This window comes from Etheostoma cragini, chromosome 3 (assembly GCF_013103735.1).
Source record: "Etheostoma cragini isolate CJK2018 chromosome 3, CSU_Ecrag_1.0, whole genome shotgun sequence".
In the NCBI taxonomy this organism is placed as follows: Eukaryota; Metazoa; Chordata; class Actinopteri; order Perciformes; family Percidae; genus Etheostoma; species Etheostoma cragini.
Genome location: NC_048409.1, coordinates 9,848,521 through 9,849,115, shown reverse-complemented (window position 1 = coordinate 9,849,115; position 595 = coordinate 9,848,521). Strand labels below are relative to the sequence as shown.

At 47.6% G+C, this 595-nt stretch overlaps 1 protein-coding gene across 1 annotated transcript in view; it reads right to left on the bottom strand.

Annotated features, from left to right (window-relative positions):
• LOC117942158 (putative nuclease HARBI1) overlaps window positions 1-595 on the bottom strand; it is a 1,120-nt gene extending 525 nt beyond the window's left edge. Inside the window, exon 1 of the mRNA XM_034867487.1 lies at window positions 62-595. Within this exon, the coding sequence (XP_034723378.1) occupies window positions 62-573 (512 nt within the window). The 5' untranslated portion in view covers window positions 574-595. The remainder of the gene's footprint in view (window positions 1-61) is intronic.

Sequence of the window (595 nt, the reverse complement as noted above, 5' to 3'; positions counted from 1 at the left end):
GACAACGCAGTTGGTGATGATGAGGTCAGCATCACACACAAGTTGGACATTGATGCTGTGCCTCCCCTTTCTGTTTATGAACTCCCATTCATTCTCACGAGGTGCTTGTATATGCACATGTGTGCAGTCGATTGCTCCAATATTATTGGGCATATTCCCTAAAAGAAAAAAGCTGCGCTTGGCCTGGGCAATCTGGTTGTCCTTTGGAAAAAAAACAAATTCATTGACCAGGCTGGCCAGTGCGATTGACACATCTGTCACCACATCACACACAGCTGATTTCACCACTCCCATATAGTCACCAACAACTTGATAGAAAGTCCCACATGCATAAAATCGGAGAGCAATGAGGATCTGGTCTTCCACAGACAGACCGTGACTCCTTTGGGTTCTGTGTTGAGGTTTTGGCCTGAGAAGGTTCACAAGGTACTCTATATCAGCCTTCCCAAAGCAAAACCGGACATACAGCTCCTCAGTGGTGTATTGCTCCAGTGGCTTGGTACGTTCAACATACACCCTTTGACGGTATCCTCTCCTGGCAAAGCGGTGGTGACGGTGGACAACACCTGCCATTTCACTGGCTCTCTGTGAATCC